At 39.8% G+C, this 23,937-nt stretch overlaps 1 protein-coding gene across 2 annotated transcripts in view; it reads left to right on the plus strand.

Moving 5' to 3' along the window:
• Window positions 1-23,937, plus strand: part of kndc1 (kinase non-catalytic C-lobe domain containing 1) — a 45,617-nt gene that overhangs the window by 846 nt on the left and 20,834 nt on the right. The window contains exons 2-18 of one of the 2 annotated variants that reach the window (XM_015057805.1): window positions 4,291-4,489; window positions 7,596-7,654; window positions 9,501-9,647; window positions 10,256-10,373; window positions 10,456-10,592; window positions 11,158-11,769; window positions 12,623-12,737; window positions 13,289-13,360; window positions 13,465-13,526; window positions 13,631-13,789; window positions 14,352-14,429; window positions 14,572-14,653; window positions 15,840-16,026; window positions 16,165-16,820; window positions 17,773-17,911; window positions 21,143-21,414; window positions 22,980-23,335. In XM_015057805.1, coding sequence (XP_014913291.1) covers window positions 4,291-4,489; window positions 7,596-7,654; window positions 9,501-9,647; window positions 10,256-10,373; window positions 10,456-10,592; window positions 11,158-11,769; window positions 12,623-12,737; window positions 13,289-13,360; window positions 13,465-13,526; window positions 13,631-13,789; window positions 14,352-14,429; window positions 14,572-14,653; window positions 15,840-16,026; window positions 16,165-16,820; window positions 17,773-17,911; window positions 21,143-21,414; window positions 22,980-23,335 — 3,450 coding nt within the window. The remainder of the gene's footprint in view (window positions 1-4,290; window positions 4,490-7,595; window positions 7,655-9,500; window positions 9,648-10,255; window positions 10,374-10,455; window positions 10,593-11,157; window positions 11,770-12,622; window positions 12,738-13,288; window positions 13,361-13,464; window positions 13,527-13,630; window positions 13,790-14,351; window positions 14,430-14,571; window positions 14,654-15,839; window positions 16,027-16,164; window positions 16,821-17,772; window positions 17,912-21,142; window positions 21,415-22,979; window positions 23,336-23,937) is intronic. The other variant, XM_015057806.1, reaches the window with a different exon arrangement.

Raw genomic sequence — 23,937 nt, forward strand, 5'->3', positions numbered from 1 at the left:
ACATACATGAATTAAAAAACTGATTAATACAATTTAAGTGTTTATTTCTGTTTTGGATATTGTAGTTTATAGTTAAAAAAATGATCAGAAATGATTTTTATGATCTACATAACCAATGAGGAGGACTACTGGCTTGACCAGAGGAGGCATTGCTAAAGATGCTGGCTATTATACAACATAATAATGCAAGCATGTTAATGGGAAGGAAGGAAAACTATGGCAGAAAAAAGGTCACAAGCAGCATTGAGAAAACTGTGAGGCAAAGCAGGAGTTTGGTCGGTCGGAGCTTCAAGAGCAACGATGCACAGATGTTCCCAAGATATGGGCTGAAACTCCTGAGCCTGCCGGTACCACAGGTGTCTGAAACCACCCATCATTCATTCAGGTGTTTGGAAGCAAAGAGGCATTTAAAACAAACCCAGCAGGGGTTTGGAAAACACCTTCCTGGTGTGTTTTTGAGCACTTCCTGTTCCCTCTGCTGACAAGCTTTATGGAGATGCTGATTTCATTTTCCAACACAACTTGGCAGCTGTTCTCAGTACCAAAAGTGCCAAAACTTATGTTGATGATCATGGCAACACTTAGCTTGATTGGCCAGTAAACTGACCTGGAATTTCTCTACAGAATTTCTATGAATTATTGTACAGCAGAGAGCAAACAGCATATAGACGAAGTATATAAACGACATAAATTGACATTTTTCTTGTACTTTTTAAATCATCTTATCTAACATTTCAGTTGTCTGAAAACCTGAATTTTGGGGTTTCAGTAGCTGTGAGTTACACAGCAGGTCTTGCTGCGTAACTGATTCAAATCTAAACTTTTTGTGTGAATGTAGAAACTACTTACAGCACTTATGGGACAGCCTCCTGCTTCACATGTAATTGGCTTCAGCAGCCAGAAAGGACTGACATTTTACACCAAAGTCGAACACCTTGTCCTCAAAAATCAGTGAGTATGCTATCGGTTACCAGCATAAGCCATTAATATGTTTATTTCTGTTTTATACAAACCCTTAAGGACAGCAGCAGGGCTCAAACATTGTCATGTTTTTTTCCTGTCAAAGTGTTTCCTATGTTTATTCAGGGCTAATGTTAGAACCAGTTCTATATGGGTTCAACAAAGCGAACCAGCTTTGGGCTGCTTCATCTGGCTACTTAATCATCTCAACTGTAAAAGTTTGAAAATGTAACTTCTATTTAATATTTTTTTATTATTATTTTGTACAAGTGAAATGAACCGAAATATTGTGAAATTTAACCTAAATATAATCTTAGGAACTCATGAGAAGAAAAACAAAGTATTTTCCTCTGCTGGGATAGTTTAGGGAGTAAACTATCAGCACAGGCTTTGCTACTCATTGGACCTTCACCTGCTTAATTCAGGACAAACTTTGACAATGTCAAACTTCATAACTGGCTTTGTGTGGAAAACAATGACACTCAAGAACGCTGACCTTTCCCTTCCTCTCACTTCCAAAGGTCAAAGATCTGGAGCGCAGCGTGAGGCTGCTGGGAGCCTTATGTAGGCTAACACATTTAAGTTGAGCAGGCTGAGAGAGACTAGTGTTCCCCTGCACTGTCCTCATGGGAAGCTATCTATTTCTGGTGATGCTGCTCCTGCTGCTACTGCAGGAAGTGGTTCATCTCTGCCCTGTAATTTCTCTCCACACAACTTGATCACACAAATTTGACATTTTCTAACAACCTGCTGCCTCCTATGAATACTTATTTCTAATCAAGTGTTATTCATGGGTTTCCAAGGAAGACCTGCAGTGTAGGTGGCAGAAATGTTTAAATAAAGCCCACTTGTGAGATGCTTTAATTGTCTGTCTTGGAAAAAGTGTAAAATTCGTGTTCAAGTGCTGGGTGGAGGATTTGACAGTGACTGCGTCGTGACACACTTTACTCTCCAAACATCCACCCCGGTGTCTGAGTGACGGCCAGGCTTTGTGTTCTGAGCCTACAGAAGATCCTGTAATAATCAGACTTCTGCATTATGCTGGAGGCTGCCTGGGATTTCTGGGATCACTGCGCCTGCCAGGGTAAATGGTGCCAGTTGGTAATGGATCGCAGATGATGCAGTGTGTTCAGTGTGGGTGTGTAGATTACAAGTGAGTGTGTGCACTTTATGTATGTGCATCATTTGTCTTAGAACAAATATTGTCCCCTGCAGAAAATACTTGATTTCCTGCATCTGGTTTCAAAATTAGGTCACCGTTTCTAAGTGCTCTGTGTGTCTTAGAGAGGTGTAAGCACATATATTTCTATTAATTAAGATCTCGCCTGACTCTAGTGTTAGTACTTTTTGTTTTTCGTCAATTTGTCAGAGGTAATTTACAAGAAAAATCTTCTTGGACATCATAAATACCTGAAGTGATAATATTCAGTCACAGTTTTTGTTATTTTTGAGACAAGGAGAGATGGTGGAACTAAAACAATTTGGACAAAAATCTATGGAGCGATGAAATATATGAAGTAGTTATTCAAAGAAAAATACATTTCTAAAGCTCACTAATTTAAATAGGTTTTGTGGCTTCTTATTTGCAATATTTGCGTGAAGGACCTACTTCACAAGATGAAGTAGGTCCTCTATTTTACCTAAAGACAGTGATTGTTGGATAAGGTCTGCATCGAATCTGTATGCTGAATTAATTTGTGTTACATTGTGATGGGCTTGTTGTTGCTCATATGATCCACATATGTAAATATTGGCTGGGAACAAAGTGTTGGCTAGACGGCAGCTGGCTGTGGTGAGTCAGCAGCCAGACCATGGAGGTGACAGGGTGTTGGTTGTGCTGCTTTTCCCCATGTAGAGTTCCCCCCCATGACAACATGTTGCTGCTGTGTTTGAGCCAAGTGGACTTCTGACTACTTCAAACCTTGACGTGACAAAGTTCAGACTTAAGGAGTTTGAGTGGCATGACAGACGACGTCCTGAGTTTTGATGGCTGCATCATTGTAGTACATTAATCCTCAGGAGGAAAATACAGTTTGATCGAAAATGAGGTGCTAAGTTTCACTGTTTCAAATAAGAAAACTGCTTCCAAAAACAATGCCCGTAGGAACAAGAGCAGAAATGACAACATTTACCTAAATGCTTCCTGAATTTAGCATAAATTAATATTTGTAGATGATGTGTGAATTAATGATTATCTGAGCTCACCGAAGTGCTGTTAAATCCATGTCTAGTTCTCAGTGGACTAAGCAAACCCAAGTCTCCATCTTATTCTCCACGTTTGAACTGCAGACTTTTCTATCATGACTTTCGACTTTTAGATGTTTGATTTCTTTACTAAAACAAATATCATTTAGCTGTACATAACTATTTAAATTGTCTATTTTTTCAATAAATAGGGCCTGTTTGGATTTACATAAAAAAGCTCTTTAGATGTTGTGACTCCGCCTCTTTCCCGCCAAACAGATAGTATTATATGTTTAGTATCCTTCGGGAATATGAATTTAAAACAGGAGAAACTAGATTTAAATGAGGTGCAACTTTTATTTATACTGCCATTTTGTTCATCATAGTGAGGATCTCAATTATATAAAGGCTCATCCTCATCCTCCTATAAATGGTGAAAGCATAATAAAGCTCTCTGGATGCTCTGGCTACCTTCCTAAAATGTTTCTGGATGTTTCCCTGGCAGCAACAACTTCTGGTTAGGTGCCTCGTAATTAATCCATCTATTCTCTATTACTTTCAATTAAAGTCGATGACCTTTCTATTTAATTGAATTAACAGTTCTGGTCATTTACTGTAAAATTTAGTCTCCACATTTAAAAAGAAAAGAGAAAACATGTTATAATAATTTCTATCATTAGAAAAGACAAACGTTTTTGCCAAGAACAGATCCTGTGAAACAGAGCATTTTCTGAAGTTTTGAATAAGAATTGTGCATAAAACGACTGAATCCATAAAGAAATAAAACAAACTAATTGTAACCTGACATTTTTTGTTCATTTTGAACCGTCCCATGCTCTGCTTACAAAGAGTTTTGGTGTTTGAGCCCTCATGCTCCCTGTTCTGCTTTTGCAGAGAATAATATCTCCCCAGTATCTCAAAAATGCAGGTTTAAAATGACCTTCAGCCTCAGCATCAGTCTGGATAGCAGAGTAAAAAGCATCATAGGTTTTAAGTTTCCAGTTTTTGGTGTTCATTTTAGTTGAATTGATGGGTTGTATTTGAGTCGGCTCTAATGAACGGTTTAAAGCAGTGATTGCCAGGTGATGCTTGCCCTGCTGGATGCTGTTCTTTCTTTATTTACCAGAACATTCTTTACCTCCACAGGAAAATGTCTCCCTGGCCGACATCCTCTCTTTGCGGGACAGCTGCCTGAGTGAGGAGGAGGTCTGGGCCGTGTGTGCAGAGTGTGTTCTGGCCCTGCAGAGCATCAGACCCTCCCACCTCTTCTACACCTTATGTATAACACCAGACACTCTGGCCTTCAACGCTCATGGGAACGTTTGCTTCATGGAGCAGCTAAGCGGTGAGGCAACAGAACACATAATGTTTTTGATTTCTTTTTTTTTTTTTTTGTCAGATTTCTGAAATATTTTGCATGCTCTTTGCACTTACTTGAAAAATACTTTCTTTGGACAATTTAAGTTTGGAGGATAAATCCTACACACATACTAGATATAGCTTCCAGTTGTAGTACAGCCAATATGTGGGCTGCAAAATCCTACGTGCCTGTTAGTGCATAACACTTATACAAGAAGTAAGCTTTAGTCCAATATTACATAACAGACTTGATCAGAAATGCAGCAATAGAAAGTCTAAATCTAGGTTTATCCAGGTTAAAATCTAGTTTTTGATTGAAGAACATTCTCAAAATTACTTTGCCAATTTCACAACACATGCAAAGTTTTTTAAATGAACTTCCAGATCACTTCCTGTTTTATTCCTGTATATGTTTCAGCTCATTTTATTTTTCCTCTCACATTACGCACATCAGCACATGACATGCGTTACACTCTGCTGCTCCATGCTTTGCTTCCAGACATCAGAAATTGATAAGCATCGATTCGGTGAACGTAGGTTGCCATGGGAATCGTTGTTGTGGCAACCGTTTCAATAAAGCCAGCAGTCATGCTGCGTTGCTTAGTCATCTATTCATACTAACACACTGCTTAGCAAAGATCACACATTCTGGATGCAATACATGCACGCAACAGAGATAGTTTGATTATTTAGTGTTGACCTATTAGAACATTCGATTTTTCTGTCAGATGTTAAAGAGGAGAAAGTCATAAGAACATGACTGCTGCTGCATTGTTTCCCTTTGTGTCCGTTTAGATGAAATATCACAAAGCAAAAGTTATCATTCTGTGATTTTTCCTTTTCAAAGTAGTTCCAGGGTGCAGTCAGTGTTAGTTACATATATGTATATATTTATATGTGACAGGTAAAAGAGCGGGAAATAAAAAAACAAGGACAAGGTAGCAGAGAATGCAGCCGAAAGTCACTGATGAGGGAATATGCCAAGTTTGTTCAAGTTTGTAACACCAAACTTGAGCATAATTGCAATACACAGTCATTCAATTCATTAAGGTAAGATTCATATACTGCAGCCAATGAGGAGAAGGAAATCAAGAGAAAAGTTATCTAAGAGTAGCTTGAATGTTCAAAAAGCCAGAACCCAATTAATGGACATACACCGTTGTCCCTAGTAGGGTCAGGAGAGTTGCTGGTGCTTATCTCCAGCGAGCGTCTCGGCTGAGAGGAGGCTCGGCCTGGACAGGTCGCCAGTCTGTCGCACCCAGAAGTCATATTGAAAGTAAAAAAATAAAAAATAAAAACACAGGAAAAGAAAAGATAGCATATTGTAATCTGATCAACTTTATGCTCACAAACAACACCAAATAGTTGTCTCAGCGTTTATGTGGTTGAATCCTTAGTTGAATGTCCTGTCATAACTGTATCTGTATCCATTTCCATCTGCTCTTGGTTGTTTTTTCATTTAAACCAAACTCCAATCATAATCGTTGTCATAATCAATGGCCGATTATTCGCTCCAATAAAGAGACTGTTGTGTTTAATAGGAGAATATCAGTCCTCTTCACCAAAGCTCAACCTTTTTTCTACATTTTTGATATTTGTAGCAAAGTGCTACATCCCTTTTCTGTAAATGATCTCAGATTTATTAAGCATAGAAATATTTATTTGTCAAGAAAACAATCTGGTATGTGTTTACATTGAGGCGTTTGCAGATGTTGGAAATGGCTACATTTGATTGTTACAGTAGGGACCCAAGAAAACACAGAAATGTTCACTTTAAAATTACCAATATTGTTTGAGCAACTCTGACCTTGGAGGCTCCAGTTTCCATTAGCTCACCACTAAGACATATCAGTACGATTCATTTCAGCTGATTAATTACTGCAGTAACACCAGGGAGGCGGCGGGATGAGTATGTGGGTGCTGCGGCGATGTTCACATCATGCAAATTGAGTCAGAGCAACAAAATGTCCTCGTAGTCATCATGCAGAGAGGATAACAGATAACTGTTAACTTTCCCCATGAGACTTGACATTGCAAGCTGTTCCATTTTGGATGAAGCTCCTACTGGCGGAGCGCCGTGGGAGATCTGATCGGGAGGGTGTGTTGAATCTGGTAGATTGCTCAACTCATCCTACCTGTTGTGCTAAAATGCCAGAGGCACACATGACTCACACTCCATCAACCTGATATAAACTGCTTAATGACTATTTTTATTTCTCTTCTTTGATGACTATTTCAGCGTGTTACAAGTTTTTCCTAGCTACAGTGGTTTTACATGTGCCTTCCACTACTTCTTACACAGTCATGTTCTTTGAAGTGAAAAGCAAAGAAGAGAGAAGGAATGAGAAGGAGGAGAGGATGGCAAAGACTTGAAAGGAAAGGAAGAAACATGAGATTACTGGGAAAGTGAAAGCAAAGATCATCTTAACTGGTGACAAAAAGAAGAGAACGAACCAAAGGAGGAAACTGAAAAAAAAATGATTAAATGTTTTTATGAAAGAAGCTAAAACTAAAACTTTAAAGAAGAGAATTCTGGGGAACAAAATATTAAAGTAAAATAAAAAATGTTAAAGAAGAGTTTCTGCTCTTTGTAGCGAAGAGCCGAACTCAAACGGTGAACTGTCATGACCCACTTTATCCCTGTCATTCTTTCAAATCCTCCCTCTTTTCTTCCACAGCTCTCATGTCCTTCTCCAGTTGAGATGAGGCACACAGAGCTTATGGACCTGTATGTAGTGGCAGCTCTGAGCACTGACCCACTTCAGGAGGAGGATGCACCCGATTCCTGCTCACCCCCTTTCAAATTCTGATCCTGGAGATTATGTGGAGATTATCCATCACACATGAATTATGCAAACTGAGAGAAGCAGCTCCCGTTTCATTGGACTGCAGTGGCTAAATAAGCACATGCATAAGTCTAAGAGTTCTGTATTGATGCCTCAATAGTTGTGAGAAGGAAACAGGCCAGGATTTACTTCCCTATCAGTTGCTTTGCATTCAAAAATGTCAATTCTCCCCCAGATGTGATGTTGCTGTGCAGCAGAGTTCAGACATGCGTGACAGTGACGTTTCTGGATGTTTTTGACCTGCAGATGATCCAGATTGCTCCTTTGTCCCTCCGGAGTTTGACAACACGGGCAGCACATTCGAGGTAAGAGAGATGTGTCGTCGCAGCACATCATTCTCACGTAACTCACTGTCAGGTGCATGTTGTGTAAAATGTTTTAACGAAAAGGAAATAGCTTCTTTAAATGTTTTTCCTTCCTGAAGCTATCAGCCATTCATCTTACTGAAGTTTATTTCTTGCACTTCATCTAAGCTAACCTTAACCTAGTTTCTCTGCAGCCTAATTGCCTGGAATGTTTTATACTACCCGGGCTATTTCTTCTGTATCATTTCGCTGTGGGATTCAGTACAGCCTTTTTATGTAATCAGCTCCTTTGATGCTGAGAGGGTCATCCCTGTTTTGCATGAGCATTGCTCCTGTGGGATCACAATATTACTGCAAATCCTCCACAGTCTGCCAATCTGCTCAGTTTGAGTTACGCAGCAGGAATATTTATCGTTGTTCGCAAACACAATTTCCAAACTTGGTTGTTCCTGCAGGTTCAGTTATTGGAAGTTACAGCACAGACCAGAACGGCTTTATGTATAGATTAGATCAATGCAACATGAATCTGTGATTGTTACAGTTTAAAGCAGTGCAGATGTTGAACTGTAATAGATCATAAATTAATTTTGCCAGGCATCCTGTTCAGCTATTTTAATAGTATAGCCTGCACTATGTACATTAACAAGCATAAAAAAATCAGTGCAGTTTCTTTCAAACTTATCAACAGTTAACGGTAAACGTTCTAGAGAGGTTGCGATTGTCTTACTTTGTTTCATAACAAAATGCTGTCAAACATCCTGAAATTACATTTTGTCATCCTTGGGAAAATAGCTGCTACATTTGAAATGTTCTTTTGTTCCATTCAATCTGCAACTCTTCTGGTTTCAAAAGAGAAAAAACTGAGTTTACGTTTGAACACACACTCCCAAGGTCAAGACTTTGTGGAGGAGTTTTTGCAACAGTTGCAGCTGCAAGGCTCCGTAGTTCTGTCTCTAAGTTTGGCTCGCAAGACTTCTGGGATTTTATCTCTTTGCTCAAGGAAATATTACTCCTGTTCCTTCAGGTTGTTACAGTTTCTCTTAGGCAAGTGTTTGAAATTTTTATAACCCACCCAGCCTTGTTTTGTGTGTTTGAGGACTTTGATACTTTTCTATTTTCATGGTAGTAAAATAAAAATAACACAAACAACAAAAGAAAATCAATGTGAACTGAACTTGGGAATCATTTTGAGATGAAGATGAGATGAGAAAAGTTGTTTCAGCTCATCTTGTTAATCTGTTTTAATAATCAGGGCATAAAATGCTTGTGCCAGCGGTTTGTACAGATAAATTATTAAATGTTATCAGATTCTAGTTGTCATCAGGAAAATGGGTTAAAATGACTAATGTCTATGTCAAAGCTAAAAGTAGTTGGAAGGAATAACCTTATAGACTGGATTGTTATACCAGTAATGTTTGGATTAAAATGAATGAATGAATGAAAGAATGAATGAATGAATGAATGAATGAATCTGCTAACACTGAACCAACAATAAGCAGAAATCCACTGAACTTCCTTCCCCACTTACAAATAAAGTCTCAAACACAGATATTACAGGCTGTTACCTTCATATCAGGAGTTTGTGAAAATGCTGAGTCATGCTTCACATGTTAAACTTCACTTTGATGAGAAATGTCCCGTCGCTTTGAGATTTCATGCTGTTTTAAACATTTCATCACAACAAACTATCATTAACAGTCAGCATAAACAGGGGGTGTTTGTATTAAATCTACTGCAGGTGTTATAACCTCACACATCTTCTTTTATCTTTTAACATATGTGACCCAAACCTGGAAGAGGATTCTGCAATATTCAAATGTTTGTGCTTCTGTGACTCTGGCTGCAGGGCCACATTTTCTCTCTGGGCTCCACACTTTCTGCTGCACTGAAATTTGTCATAGAGCCAGAGCTGGAGGCTGAGCTGGGAGAAGAAGTTCAGAGTCTGCTGCAGCAGATGCAGGAGGAGAAGCCTGAGGACAGACCTGAGCTGGAGGTGCAAAAACACTGACAGAGACGGGCTGACGGATCAGACGCCTCACTCTAGCATCAATGTCCGAATTGCATATAAGAAAACGAAAAGTCAAAAGTGTTATTATTGTTGTTAATTTCAGTGAAAATTGCATTTTTGATTTGTTTCTACTGATCCAAGATGAAAACCTTCCTTATAGTCAGTCTTACTGAATCACTGTAGTCTTTAAAACAACCAGGAGGTTTTTCATGACTGTATTGTTCTTTTATTGCGTGGCGCTCCTTAGCAGCACCAAGAGGAAACATAATGTAAGTGCAAATCTGTTTCAGGCTTAAAGCGAGATGAGGATGGAACTTTTTACAGCCTGGTTCTGTTTCAGCAAATCAAAAATGCAAAATTAAGCACATTTGAATCACAAAATATTGCTTAGACTATGTATTATAATAAAAACATAATTAACTATTATTATTATTTGCCATAAGCTGAATGGACTCTATGTTGGTAAGCAGTCCAGGTAAAACTAAAGTATGTTTTATGAAATTTCAAATAGAGTCTATCAGTCTTATTTAAAGAAAACAGAAGAAATGTATTTTTCTGAATGTTGCAGACTTTATGATGCAATTCTCCCACAGGATATTCTGCTGCTGGCTGAAGAGCAGCTGTCTCAAACATCTTCTGCTACAGTGTGCCGGAAGTTATCTTCAATTGGACGAAGAGTGCTCTCCATTGAATCAGTTTCAAATATTCAAGGTTCTTATATTTATTATTCCAGGGTTTTTTGCTGCCCAAAGTGATTTTCTGGCCTCTGATTTGTGTCTTCTTGCATCCACAGATGAACAGGAGGAATCTTTGGAGGAAAGATGGCATCATTCCAAAGCCAAATGTCTTTTGAAAAGACTAAACTCAGAGGACAAGACCAAAGACCTTTCTGACACCTCTGGGTCAAACAGCGTGTCCCGCCAGCAGGTAGCAGTTTTTGGAACGATTTTAAAGGGAACTTTGTCTTTCCTGTAATGCAGCCTTCTTCATCTGACCACTAAGTTCAGATTGCTACCAAAATGAGTTTTTCGTGGGCATTGTGTACTTCTAAGGCAGAAATCTGTTTTTCACAAGGTCATGTGATTCTTGGAGGCTTGTGACATTTAAATTATAAATTGTCCAAGCTGGCTATTGTGTTTGCCTTGTTACCACAAACTTCCTTGATTTTCAGCTGCAAGATATTGTGTTCAAACTAAGTTAATCACATCTACATTGCCTTTGTGGACAACTACCACAGCAGCATAGGTACTTTCCTCTCCAGGAAAACAGACTGAAACTCATTTCCTTAAAAATGATAAAACATTCAGCAGCATAAGCATTGCAACTTTGCCATGTGCAAGCAAGAGATTCCCTCTTTTATTGTGAACTCATTACTTTGCCATTGTTGTTAGTTAACTCATAAATCTCACCGATTCTCTTCGTAGTGTTGCTTAGAAGCTCTTCATTTGACCTGTTCAGAACAGCTGAAATGAATGATAATGCTCTCCTCCTGCAGGTGTGTGGGGCCTGGGATTCCTCTCTATGGGCCGAGGATATGGACAGCGGTGAGGCAGACGGCATGAGTCTGACAGATGAGATGGATTGTCGGTCTTACAACAGCTCCCCAGTGAAGAGGAGATCCCAGCAGAAGTTCAGAGGAGCAAGGGGAGCTCTTAATCGCTCCTGCTCGGTGCCGGACTCCAACAATCCCCCGTGTGTCTCCACTCCACCTCACGGAGATATCAGCATTCCTGTTTCTGACCTCACGGAAATAGGAGCTGACGAACATCTAGACTCAAAGTCTATGTGGAGTAACAGACTGGAGAGACTAAACCGGGGCAAGTCCTGTGAGTCCTACCCTCACTGTAGAACTCAGGATCAGGAAAATGGATTGCAAGGAACCGATCGGGTAGACTCTTGCACAGAAGAAATAAATATTCAAGACTGTGTCCAGCCCATGTCACGGGGATGTATCCAGGACTTGGTCGCCTCCTGTGCCTCCTGTCGAGAACTGGAGATGGCACAAAACTCTTTAGAGGACGAGAGCGCGACAAAACCCAGCATTTCCCTTTCCTATAACTACATGACCAAAAGCATGCTGTGCCTGAACGAAGAGTCTCAGGATGAGGTTCGTCACTTTTACGACAAGTTTTCACTTTTCTGAACCTGATGTTGCTTCACTGAATCTACTCATATATTTTAGACACTTATTTAGTCTCCTGAAAACAAGGCTGTTTGAACCAAAAAAAACTCATCATTATGATGCATCCAAGTTGATTGCATTGCAAAAATGTTTTTAGTTTTTCATCCTAAAACCAGAAACTTCATTGTGTTTTGTTAGGAGTTTTTGCAATAGACACAACAGAAAGTGGTGCATATTGTGAAGTCAAAAGAAAAAAAATGACTAAAAACATATTGCAATTAGGTGTTTTAGTCTTTTGGGATATATCGCTATCAGCTTTCATTATACTGACTAATTTCTCCCATTCCTCATTGGACAGTTAGTCATGGATAAATGTCCATTGAAGAATAGATAGTCTTTGGATAAACTTTCCAGGTTTTACTGCAGATTCTCTGTTCCAGCTACTTCATCCTCACAGCATGATCCTTTCACCACCAGGGTTTAACCATTAATAACGAGCATTTAGCCAGATTTAAGTGTTACTTTTCCATGAAGCATTCTGCATGTTACCCAACCAATTCTTCTTTTAGCTTCTTTTACATTTTGTTATGTCCGACACGTCAATAAAGGCAATCTGAAAAAACAGGTACACGCTGTTTTGTATTGAATTATCCCAACCAAACACATGTAAGATACACTGAAGTTTGAACATCAGATTACATGTTTTCTGCAGCCTTTCCATTCAGAACCTCTTACAGGACACAAATGCTAATCCTCCTGTTAATTGGACCTGCCAGGCCAACAGGTTGAACTCCTCAGTTACTAAGTTACTTTTTGTTTGTTCTCGTTTCCTGACCAGTGGATCTCTCTCAGGGAGCTGCTGACTCTTTGTGGACGGAGGCTTACGGTTAACGAGCTGTGGGCTTTGTGTTTCACCTGCCTGTCTTCACTGCAAACTTACACTGACTTTCCAGGTGATTATTCTCCTGTTTGTGTTAAATTTCCAGCTCTGAATCTGTTGATGTGACATGGATAATTTCATCTATCACACACCCATCTAGGGACAAGTTGTGCTATAAGCACTTTGATGCAAACATGGGGCTGCTGTGCTGTTCAGTCTGTCTATCGGCTTGTGTCCCTATCAAATATACTTAAATTGCCTCAAATTTTTCTAGTTTAACGTTGAGCACCATTATAGTCATTATATCGTACAAGATAATATTCATAAACCACACGAGCACAGTAAACGGTACCAGAGGTTGGTGTGATTTGGGCACCAACCTCTGGTTGTATTTATAGCTGCAGGCTTGATAGACTGAAACTTATTTTATTATCGCTGCACAAAGACATGACAGTGAAACTGCCAATGAAATGTCGCTAGACAGAGAAAAAAATAAATAAAAATTGTAAAATAAATTGTGTTGAAACTATACTGTCTGATTAATTCTTTCTGTAATAGGAATGGCAGTCAAAAGTTCATCTACAAAAGGAGAATGATTGGTTCTTGTTCTCTCTTTGTCTTTAGCCTATTTATGCCTGGACACAGTTTATGTGAACTGCAAGGGAGAAGTGATTTTTCTCAAACCTAAAACCGTCGGTAGGTGTAATACTGTCAGCTGCTCTATGCTTCTTATTTTATTCGCTTGTAAATGTCTGGAGTTCGTTCAGATGAATTGCTGACTTCATGCATCTTCTTCACAGAATCTCATGATGGTTTTTTTCTTGCACCTGAGTATCAGGAACACGGTATTGTAACTGAGAAGGTCTGTCTGTCAGAGCTGGTTTTACCTTCTTGTACAATTAAGTGGTTATTAGCTGCAGCTGGAGATTTCTATTCTATATTTATGCATGACTTGTGTGTTCTCAGGTCTGTGTGTACGGGGTTGCTGCGATCCTCTGGGCGTCAGCCAAGTTCAGCTTATCACCAAACCAGAAGCTGGCGATGCCTCGTAAAATGAAGAGACTCCTCCTGGAGATGGCTAAGAGGACCCCCATGGAGAGGCCAACCATCGTCATGGCAAAAAAGGTTTTACTTGGAGTAATGATTGTCCTGGAGCCACGCAAATGTTCTCTGAGGTTGTCTGCTGCCTGAAAAGCAAAATAATGTTTTATTTGACACTGTGATACATTCTTACATTTATCTTATTCTGCTTCTATTTAACTTCCAGCTGAATAATTTTACACTAACCTTTACTTTAAGCCCCTAAAAGTTCTTGGAAATAAATGTAAATGGAGCATTTTGACCCGAGTGAGTAGGAAGCAGTGCCAGTAATCCACGATTTCCTGTTTTCTTGGATAATATATATGATGTGAAAGAGGTCCATTTCTGTTTGCCAGTCTTCAAAATAAGAAATACAAAAGAACATACATGTCATATAAGGCAGGTGTGTAACAATGTCTGATAAATGAGTAAATGACTGGCATTGAGTAGCTGTTCTTCCTACGTTGCTCAATAAAAAAAAAAAGGTAAAACTGGAACTGTGATAAAAAAGTCATTTTATTTTGTGTCGGGTTCAAATCCATCTTAGTTATATGGACTGCAGTGGAGCATATATTTTTAATCCTCTATTGTTTTTTATTTTTTTCAGAGCTGCATCTGTAATCTTTCTCGTCAGGGGATTAGCGCTGAGACTGTCTGGGGAAACCTCATCAGCAGAGTTCACCCGGTAAGCTTTTCTGCAGCGCTGCAGTTTTATGTGTTCATTTCCTGGGATTATTTGAACCTCAGAGTCAGAGTTATCTGTTTTATGTCACTAATTGACAGCACTGTTCTTTATTGTCATGAATGGTGATGTCTCTTTTTTTCAGCCAGCTTCAGAAGGCCACAATACTGATGATTTGAGTGAAAGTAATAATCAGAGCTCAACTGATGAGCCCCAACCAAACAGTGGTATGATGGTCCTACTTCAGTACCAATGACCCTCATGCAATATACAGAACTTTGCACTAACATGCAACAAACCTTTACAGTGTCTTGCAAAGCTGTTCCTATCACTGGATTTTTTTCAAATCATTTTAGAATGTGACAAATTTCAACCTTCTTATTCCGTGCCTCCTTTATTCTGATACCCCTAATTAAAATCTGGTGCAGCCAGAGCCTTCAGAAGTCTGTTGGTTGTAAATTGACAGTCCACTTAAATCTCAGCACAGATTCGAAGGCCTCAGAGGTTTGTTAGATAATCTTAATGAACAAACGGCATCACAAAGTCCCAGGAACATAGCAGAGAGGTTAGGGAGAAAGTTTAGATAAAGTTTGTTTAAAAAGCAATTTCCCAGTCTTAGTACATCTCAGAGCTCTGTTCAATCCATCGTTTGAACTTAGAAAGAGTGTGACACACATGTAAACGCCAAAGACATAATCACGTACCTCAACGTGCAGCCAAGTAGATAACATGTAGAGGAGAATCCTGAAACAAAAAACACTGACTCAGCAGAAAGAGCCTGAAAAGACCGAAGTCCAGTTGAGATGTTAGCGTGTTGGATGATGTGTTGATGTTAGCGGTTGTTCTCCATCTTGTCTTACTGAGTTTAAACTTGTTTGCAAAGAAGAATGGGTATAAAATGTATCTTCTAGCTATGCAGAGCTGGTAGATTCATACCACAAGAGACTGTAGCTGTAATTGCAGAACAAAGTGATTCTACAAGACATCCAGTCAGGGAGCTAAATTCAACAGCGTGCCACACAATTTGTATTTGTGAAAAAATGTATTTTTTGTGTTTATGTGCTAGTTTGTGTCAGTCTATCACATGAAATCCAAATAAAATACAATGAACTTGTCCTACGATAATGAAATGTAAAAATATTTGGGGATAAATAAAAGGTTTTGCAAGGCACTGTATAGCAATAAGTTAATTCTTGTTAGCAATGTGAGCACAGCAAGAAATTTGTTCTGGTTGTGCAGACATTTCTCTGTGTCATTTGTAGTTTCTTTTTGTCTGAGTGTTATCACTAGAAACAAGATCATGGCAGCAGATCACCCAAAACATTTTAGAAGTGTTATTTGTACAGAAGCAGTGTGCATTGCATGAGACAATATCACTGATATTGTGTCTGGGATTGTTGTAACCACGTGTAGGCTTTGTGCCCATGGCCACTGAGAGCCGACTGGCTCCTGTGCCTGGCCCTGTTCCCCACAGCTATCCTGAACTCCAGCTCCCAGAAGCCTTCACTTCCACTGCCACACACTTCACTCCAATCATCCTGACCAGTGAAGGGGAAACAGAGGAGGAGGAGAACCAGCATCTGGGAACTGTCACTCTAGGGTATGACATCAGAAATACATTGTGTGAATGTAATGATAACCTACTTAAATTTGGTGCAAACTTAACTTCTATAGCAAAGAAAGAAGACTAACAACACCACAATACGTTCAGAACTTAACAGGATTGTTTCTTTAACAGGACAGCAGACAGACTGATGAAGAGCAGTGTTGATGCTGCAGAAGGCTGCCTACATGTCCCTCCTTCTGACGCCAGTCTACATTCAGAAGAGCTGACTGAGTTTCACACAGTCATGAGCACCTCTTCCAAAACGTCCAGCACAATACCCGAGGACTCTCCTTCAGCTCTCTCTGATGTTTCCCTCCTTGAAGTCTCCCTTCCCAGTCTCTCTTCCCCCTTATCCACTAACCTCAACAGCTGTGGCATTTTCAACAATTACCTCTTTTGGCAGGATCCTGTGACAGGACATCTGTCCTTGGTGCCCGTCAAGGTCAGGGCTCCTGAGTCTCTAGACGGGTTGGACATAAACCCGTCTTTGGTCCCTCAGTCTTTGCTAGGCCTGATAACAGGTCAGGAGACCAACCTGTTTTTTGACTCTGTGAGTGTTACTCTGAGGCCTGGGACTCAGGATATATTTTATTTAAGTGGTAGCTCCACAACGTCAGACGGCTCTCTGGATCGTGCTTCACATCAAACGTACTGTGGGAAAACAGAAACCAAAACCCAGAGCTCTGCCTCCAGAGGTCAGCCTGCCCTGCAGGACGTGATCGAACTGCTCAAAGGACACTTTTCAATTAAGGGACATTTAGACAATGGCCGTCAAGACGTCATGATGGGTAAGAGCAACACACTCCTTCTACATGAGGAGAAAATTGACACAATATATTTGTGTATTATTGCTTCATTAATAACACGAGATTAAAATGATTAAATTGTTTTGCACTGGCGACTTTCATCAATTTGAGTGTCTAGCTGCATTTCCATTGACTGTACAATTTGACATTTCAAAAATAAATTTGCTTGATGAAAACATGGCAATTTCGAAAAAACTAGTTTGTTGATATAAAGTTTTGGTGCTAGGATGAAGATGTTTTTTTTTACCTTATCGAAGTTCGTTTATCTTGCAAAACTGAAGTGGAAGCACCTTTTTCTCATCACGAGTCACTTAATCAGCAACCGATGTTGCCACAGGTGGAATCCACAAACAAGATGACGACAGGAAGTAGTTAGAGGATGTTTCTAGTACCTTTTCTCAAGATAAATTTATTCAAGTGTGATTTGAACTGAAATATTCTATTAAAATATTCTTATTTAATAGAAAATCCACAATTGCAAATTGTTATTTTTTGATATTAGTGGAATACTTGCACACTTTGGTAATGGAAACTCGTCGGCAGTAGTTCATGTGGTCCCTGAGCTCCCCCTGTGCACTAGCAGGGGGAGCTTTAGCTCAGTGTTTTCAACTCTGCACCCAAAAAGATCTGCAGCTTTAGTACTTGAGTCATTGAGCCTTTACAGTTTGACTATAACTTAAAATCCTTATACTTTTGATGCTTGCTATGCATCCACTTTGAGGACAAAATGTGCACCTGCTCATAAATATATCCCTCCCACAAACATCTGTCCAGTTTGTCTGTTTGGTGCATACCAGCAGTTTTACAGCTCATTGTTTTTATCACCTTTATGTTCCTTTAATCTCTATTACCATTTGGACTAAACTTAAAGGAACTTATTGAACTTTTTAGTCAATTTTTGTGTGAAAATAAAATCATTTTTGTGTTTTCCCAGGGGAATACCTTTTCTGCTTGAAGGGACTCCGGTACCAGCAGTTTGCCAGTGTAGTGAAGGAGAGATTCTGTGACCTGCACTGGGACGATGACTTACTGGGTGTGTTGCACTGCCTGGTGAACTACAGCTGTTCAACACTGTGAGCAGGTCTTTTTTTGATTCTCTTAATACAGTTATTTATTTTGTAAATGGACGTTCATATGACCAGGGGCACGCTCTGCTTTCTTCTGCTCTGTTGTCTCTGTAAGAAGAGCAGGTCACAGTGCCTCGATTGCCACCAGCTTCAATAAGCCGATGAGCTTTGATATGAGTCACTAATTCTGATATATAAAAAGTTATTTATTAGTCTGCTTCCTGGTCGCAAAATGTTCTTTTCCATTTTTTTCTTTTTTGCCAAAAACTGAAATATATTGCATTGAGGTTTTGTCTGATAAACCAACACAAATGAGCACATTCTTATAATGTGAAGGAGCAAATGTTACACTATTTTAAATATTTTGTAAACATGAATCTGGAAAACTGCTATACATTTGTATTCAGGCCCTTTTACTCTTGTACCCCTAAATAAAATATGCACGTAACTTAATCTGAAATAGAGCTGAGAACTCTTACAAAATGTTTTAAGCCCAAAAAGTCGCCACTAATGGTCCCTAAAACTTGACTGTGAGCTGATTTGAGGACTGGTGAGACAAAATTGGACATTTTTGGAAAATGTGTGTCATTTTACTAACATATTATATCAGAAAAATAACATGATAAGAACAGTGAAACATTGTTGTGGAAGTGTAACATCTGGGTCTGATTTAATTCTGTAGGACCTAAATATGGAGGCTGTAATTGATGGAGCTGTGAGTTCTGCTCTCTAGTAGAAAGTCCAGAAGGAGAATGCTCAGCCTCCAGTTCATTATGGACCATGCAGCAGTGATCAGAGTTACACTAGCAAGTCCACACAGGATCATTTACAAAAGAAGCAAAATGATTATCGTGTTGTGGGCTAATCAAAGCGGGGAGTCTAGGGACTTAAATCCAATTGAAATGTAGTAGTGTAATCTTAAACAGGCTGTTTGTGCTTTAAAATTCTCCAGTGAGGATAAAAACAATGCATTAAGCCAGAATCCCACCAATAGCTATTCATTATCCACATGGGGCCAAAATGGTAGATTTGTCTTCTAGATAAGTAAAATCAAATGCATTCTGTGTTCATTCAGGCTGTCTATGTATGGTATCAAATGTGTTTGATGATTGGAGATATTTAACTGACAACAAAAGCAAGCACAGAGGAAATTTATAAGGGGGAAAATACTTTTCCAGATCTAGAAAATACCACCATGAATCTGTTATCTAACAGCCTGTAAGCTGCTGCCACAAGTCAGCAACAGACTGTTTCATGGCAATTTCAGGCTTGCTGAATGTGCTTTATCATCTGAATGATGTAGAAACAGATAATAATATGGTTCACAGTCTCTGATGTTGCTTTGAGGAATCTTAATTTACTCAGTTGATAATTTGTGCACTACCAACGTAGGACCTTTTAGGATCGCTGAGTGTGTAACCAGAGATGATATCAGAGTCAGTCGATTAGAAGTAGCTAAGGTACAAGGATTTGTGGCAGATAAAGTTTGTCTGTAGCATCAGGCCAAAGAAATCAGTCAAGGAGTCAGGACCGCTGTTTATCAGCCTGGAAATGTTGCCAAACTCGATTCCACTCTAATGCTGATGCTGATAAGCTTATCCACACCGTCTAGTCCTGCTGACATAATCCTGCAATGCACTTATCATTGGGATTCAAAGCAAAACAATGCAAAAGGTTTTGTACTTCCAAAACCATGCAACCAAGGTCCTGATGAGAGTTCAAAACAGACCACAGCACCTCCAGTATTCCCTCCATTCACTGTCACACCCTGTGCCTGGATTGTGTACGAGTTTTGTCATCTCACCTTCCAATGCAATACTTTCCATCATGCTGACAATCTCACACTTCTCCTGCCTTTTCTATAATATTAAAGGGGGAGTATTATGTATTATCAACAGTTTTGAGCTTCACCTCATGTCATAATGTTAGTCCCCTCATTACAACATACCTGGATTTTTTCATGCATGTTTCATCTCCCCTGGTAGCCAAACGAGTGGCACAGCCAAGCGCTGCCTCGTGCACCAAGCTCCTCCTTGGAGCTGCAGTCTCTGGTCCAAACGTCCACATTACAGAGCCCCTCAGCTCCTTTAGACTAGCCAGCAGCAATTAGCAAACACCTAGTGTAACTGTGAGTCTGCTGATCTTATCATATAATCTACATCTCAGTGAAATGCTGGTGAAAATGTCAAGGCCTTGATAGAGGAGCTTTGCTTTGATGATGTCCTGAAAGCAGAATGTCAGAAAGAGGAGGAGCTTCTTAAAGAGACAGATGCCCAATTTCAAGGTGTTCAATTGTGAAGTCAAGTTTCTATGAAGTCATGTTTGATATGTGCAGCATTTTTATAACAAATGAAGGTAACATAGTTACTTGACTGTGCTGTAAAATCCTATTTTAATTAAAGTTTTTGCATTGTGTCCTATGGACTGCAAAAACAGTTAATAACACAGATCTAAACATTTATTCTGAATGTATTTTCCTGTGGGTTTACACCAATAGAAATGCACAAAGATAATGCAGACCACTCTGATCGTTAAATCTCCTCTGCTCATTATGGAGGTGTAACGTTATACCTAGCATTTAAAAGAGGTTTTCACACAGAACGCAATTAATACAAGAACTAAAGTCAGCAGTTTAGATTGTCTCTACGGTAACAGCATGGTGTTTTAATTTCCGGTGCACACTGGACACATGCATAACCTACTGCTTTGCCTTGTCACTAATATGCTGAGAGGAAGCCCTTGGCCATTGGTGGAGCTTAAGTGTGTGAATGCATACAAACATGACATGCAAAAGACAAGCAGAGAGACTAGCCTCTCAGTTCCTCTGGCTGCTTTTCATTCAGTGCTGCCATGATCTTGTGCCCAGGGCAGCGTGCTAAGAGACTCTTTAATCTGCTGCGTTAGGACGACACAACGGCTTTGGAGGGCGATGGACAAGCTTTACCTCTGGCTGCAGGCTGGGGATGGCGCTGTAGCCTCAGCTCTTTCTGAGCGAATCAGAGGAGAGTTTTATCTATTTATTACTCTGTCCATATCAAATTTGAGTAAGAATGGATCTGGGTGACTTTGACAAGCGAGAGCAGTCGCAGTGAGATTTGTTGGCTGCCGTCTTTGATTTGTTGCTCCAGCTCACTATTGTACTGATTAACTGATTATCATTATTTCAGTGATTAATGTTAATTAATTCCCTCATTTCCAACATCTTTGAATGCACCGTGTGTTTTGTGTCTCCTGAAGCGCCCCATGCAGAGACCTTAATGAGCAGACTCCATCTACGGCTGTGAGGAGGGCAGCCGTCACTCCACCCTTCACCACGGCTGCCTGCAGAGGGAAGACACAAGTTTGCCTGCACAGCTGTCTCGATCTGAATGGAAACATTCACGCTTCTCGTCCCGTTGCTGGCGGGATATGGGAGGGAAGTGAGGCGACATCTTGCTGTGGGGAAGATGAGACGGTGCTGGAGGGTGCTGAAATAAGATTGGAGAAAAATCGGTTTTGGATAGGTCAAGGTAGGAAACTCACCTGTGCACACTTATGGAACTGAGTTGGATTGGAATGCAGGTTTCTGACTGGTCAGTTTAATTTTGGATACATTTGTGAGGATTTATAATTTGCTAATTCGTCACTGACATATTCTAATTCATATTTAATTGGAAAATGGAGATATCTTGTTGTATTATCTGCTGGTTTGTGAATCTCAATGCGTCCAGCATCGTAAATGTTGGCAGTAGTTTCACCTTTTGCAATAAGAAACTGCAGAATATAGGTAGGGCTGTCACATTGGAATATAAAACTGAAAACTATTAAACAAACATGTCATCCACTGTTATGTGTAATGCATTTGATGCATTTATGGTAATAGGTCAGACTAGAGATTGATCTAATATGTCAGCATTTTCTCAAATGAGAGTTTTTTGCTGTCATGAACATTTGAAGTTTTCACTCTGGATCCTGTTTAAGAAAAGTTTTGTTCCTTTAAATGCCGGTTCCATGTGGATGCAGGGCACAAACAATTCATTTTATTTAGAAAAATAAACTAATAACTTAAAATGTGCAGCCTAATACTTAAAATGATCAACAATGGCAACTTACTACAGAAAACCTAACACTTAAGCACGTTTTAAGTTACATGGAGAGTGACAATAATGGGTTACTGTGAGAATTTCAGCAACACTCGAAGTACAAAGAAACCAACTTTATTAAAAGACCAACATGTTTTGTAATGTTTCTTTTATCAGGGTCAACACAAATAATGAAAACAGTCACACTTCATTCTTTAAAGTGATTTAAATTTATGATATATTTAAAGAGCCACAGGTCTGATTTACTCACTGGTTTTCTGTATTCATGTTCGTTTTGCTACCTGCAGATCATTTATAAAAACATATCAGACAAATTAGAGGGAATATTTCTAAAATAATTTGGCGCTGCCAGCTCTTTGAGTGCCTTGATGATTAAAACTAAGCTTCCTATAGTTTAACAAAAGTCCTGAAACATGATTCATTTTTGATTCGTTCATGTTTTTTGTCTTGAGGTTTTTAAGGTTTTTATAGGATTTGTATGTGCTGAAAAGAATCAATACTGCTTTTAGATTTGAATCGCTTCTGTGATGTGTTGGGAAATGTCTCTTTTCAAATCTACTGACTGACATATCAAGCTGTTCTCCAGCTTTGCACACATTCATAAGAGTCCAAGCCGCTCCAGAAAGCTCCAGAGTTTTTTTTTTTTCTGGAACTCATTCCTGGCCCGTCACAGTCAGCAACTCTGCTGTAGTTTCTTTCCTGTTAAAATATGCCAGACAATCTTGGCTACAAACAAGCTCTATAAAAGGTATGCGGAACAAAAACGTTAGTGATAGGGCTCGAGGTTGAATTGCCTGAAAAGTCATTTTTGCAAACAGTAGCTGCATTGTGCAGCCACGACAGAGTTAGCAACAAATACCCCCAGCACCACTCTGGGGTATCTTTCTGTGTGGTTGTTGCACAAATCCAGTCAGTCTTGTTGCTTTCCATGTGATTCAGACCCCCTCTTCTCTTCTCTCTTTCTGTTTTTTTTGGTCTGTTTACCATTCGAGGTGTGAAGGCAAACAGTTCAGAGTCTGGGGTTATGGAAGCAGGAGGTCATTCAGCGGGTGGCAGCGATGAAAGCCCCTCTGAAGCCGAGTTTGTGTCAGGGAGAGAGGAAGATCTGATGGGAGCCCACGATGAGCAGATGAGTCCTGACCACTCGGAGGACATGGAGGACAGTGACTCTCTGGTGTCGGAGCGGCTCGTTTCGCCCACGTCCACGACAGGCTGCACAGGCCTCAGCTTCAGCCCGGCCTGGGCCCTGGCTCTCTTTGGAGAAGATTGTTTTAGTCAGGAGGTGATTGAGTATGCATTGAATCTGGGAAAGCACACAGGATCGCCGAGCCTGGAAGTGAAAGTGCAGGTGAGTAAATGCTGCTGGCGGTGAGTCATCTCTGACCTTCTCTCAGTTTGTCTGAGCAAACAAGCAGACTGCATCATTTATTTATTAAGCATACTAACTAGATGACATGTATTATAAAGCAGGATTTGATATGTTGCGTTTTGCATTGGCAGGAATGCCTATGTAATGACATAAAAGCTGTCAATGTTTAAAATGTTGAAGCTGACCTATTAGATCTGTTGTGCTTCTTTAATTTTTTATTTTTTATTTTTTTGCTTAAAATGATGTTCAGATAATGATATTTTAGTCTGCTCAGTTCTGCCTAGTTTGAGCTCCTTTCAGAGTTGTTTTAGGGCCTCTTGTCACTTTAAATCCATCTAAGCTGCTGCTGGCCACGCCCCCGACTCCATATTTACACTCGCATGTGAAAATGTCTGCAAACAGTTTTGCAGTTTACAACCATATGTATTTGATAGAGGTGTGCCGATCGATCGGTCACCGATCATAATTGGGCCGATTTCCGTGAAAAAGTGCATGATCGGTGATCGGCGATCATTGTCTCTTGTTGCCGATACCGATCATCTCATTTCGCAGCCTGAATGTGCAGCTGGTCTCCTCTTTCC

The sequence above is a fragment of the Poecilia latipinna genome, unplaced genomic scaffold (genome assembly GCF_001443285.1).
Source record: "Poecilia latipinna isolate Pla-1442-1.1 unplaced genomic scaffold, P_latipinna-1.0 Scaffold1493, whole genome shotgun sequence".
NCBI classification, from domain to species: Eukaryota; Metazoa; Chordata; class Actinopteri; order Cyprinodontiformes; family Poeciliidae; genus Poecilia; species Poecilia latipinna.